At 42.1% G+C, this 1,119-nt stretch overlaps 1 protein-coding gene across 2 annotated transcripts in view; it reads right to left on the bottom strand.

Moving 5' to 3' along the window:
• The window catches only part of SPG21 (spastic paraplegia 21 (autosomal recessive, Mast syndrome)), a 17,765-nt gene that overhangs the window by 1,202 nt on the left and 15,444 nt on the right, over positions 1–1,119 (bottom strand). For both annotated transcript variants that reach the window (XM_004687677.2, XM_012728802.1), the window contains exon 8: positions 285–425. In XM_004687677.2, the coding sequence (XP_004687734.1) occupies positions 285–425 (141 nt within the window). The remainder of the gene's footprint in view (positions 1–284; positions 426–1,119) is intronic.

Genomic DNA, 1,119 nt, shown 5'->3' with positions numbered 1-1,119 from the left:
TCACTTCCTGGGATCCAGATGGACCCCACTTGGGGCCTGTGTTTGACTCTGACTTATTTTATTGTGTCCAGGAAGCGAAGCCACATCACACCAATGGTACAGCCGGGTGGGCTGAAAAGGGAGAGTTTGCAGTCACTCGGGTGTCTGTAGTACACCTGCTTGACTTGTCCGATGAATTATCAATGTAAACCACTTTTATAAAGTCACTGCCTCATTCTGAAAGAGTATTCTGTAGTTCTCTTTCTCTATCATTAAAAATAAAAAAGGTTGAGGCTTGGACTTACCTGTACATAAAGATTTACCTCTGCACTTCGACACAAGTATGGGAAATTGCCTCCTGTTTTAAGGTGAGCCCTTCGGGCATTAGGATACAGTTTGTACATTTCTTCTTTAGCTTCCGTTGAAAGTGCACTCTGGTCAAATACCTTTTAAAAAAAAAACACAGTGTGTTAGCAGTCTGGAGTTAAGGATTCGGGACATCTTTCAATGCCTATACAAATTTATGTTTACACACTCACACAAAAGGTTTTTCAGAACTCATTTTAAAGCAAGACGCAAAAACAAACACATGAGTAATGCATAACATATGTTCAACTTGCTAAAGCTGTGGGCAGCTTCCAGCGACCACATTCCCACATGGTGAGCACAACCTGGAAAGGGCAGACAAGGCCAATGCAGCACCTTGGGGACCAAACATTTCACCCAGAGCACTGAAAACCTTGCTCTGCATCATGGTAAATGTTGGAATGGAGCAACAATTATGGTGGTAAGTTGTAAGAAGTTATAGTCTATATGCTTGTAGTGGATTATTTCTTGGCAAAATCAATTCTTAAAAACCACATTAGTTGAATTTAGAAATAAATCTATTTACAAGGAAAATTAAAGTAGTTAGATGATTAAAATAAAAAGTATTTCACATCCCCTCGGAGTATTTTACATCCCCTCGGATAATCAGTATACTGGAGCCCTGTACATTGCTTGGGGGAATGTAAAATGGCACAGCCATGGGGAAAGACCACTCAGCAGCTCCTCAAAAAGTGACCCACGGCCCTCCCTGGCGTTGCAATGGGGTAGGACGCAGCACTGCAAGCTGGCTGCAGCCACTGCAGCATGAGTTTA

Source organism: Condylura cristata, unplaced genomic scaffold (assembly GCF_000260355.1).
Source record: "Condylura cristata isolate star-nosed mole 26May11 unplaced genomic scaffold, ConCri1.0 scaffold00023, whole genome shotgun sequence".
NCBI lineage: Eukaryota > Metazoa > Chordata > Mammalia > Eulipotyphla > Talpidae > Condylura > Condylura cristata.
The sequence above is the reverse complement of the archived record's forward strand: the minus strand, read 5'-3'. Positions and strand labels throughout refer to the sequence as shown.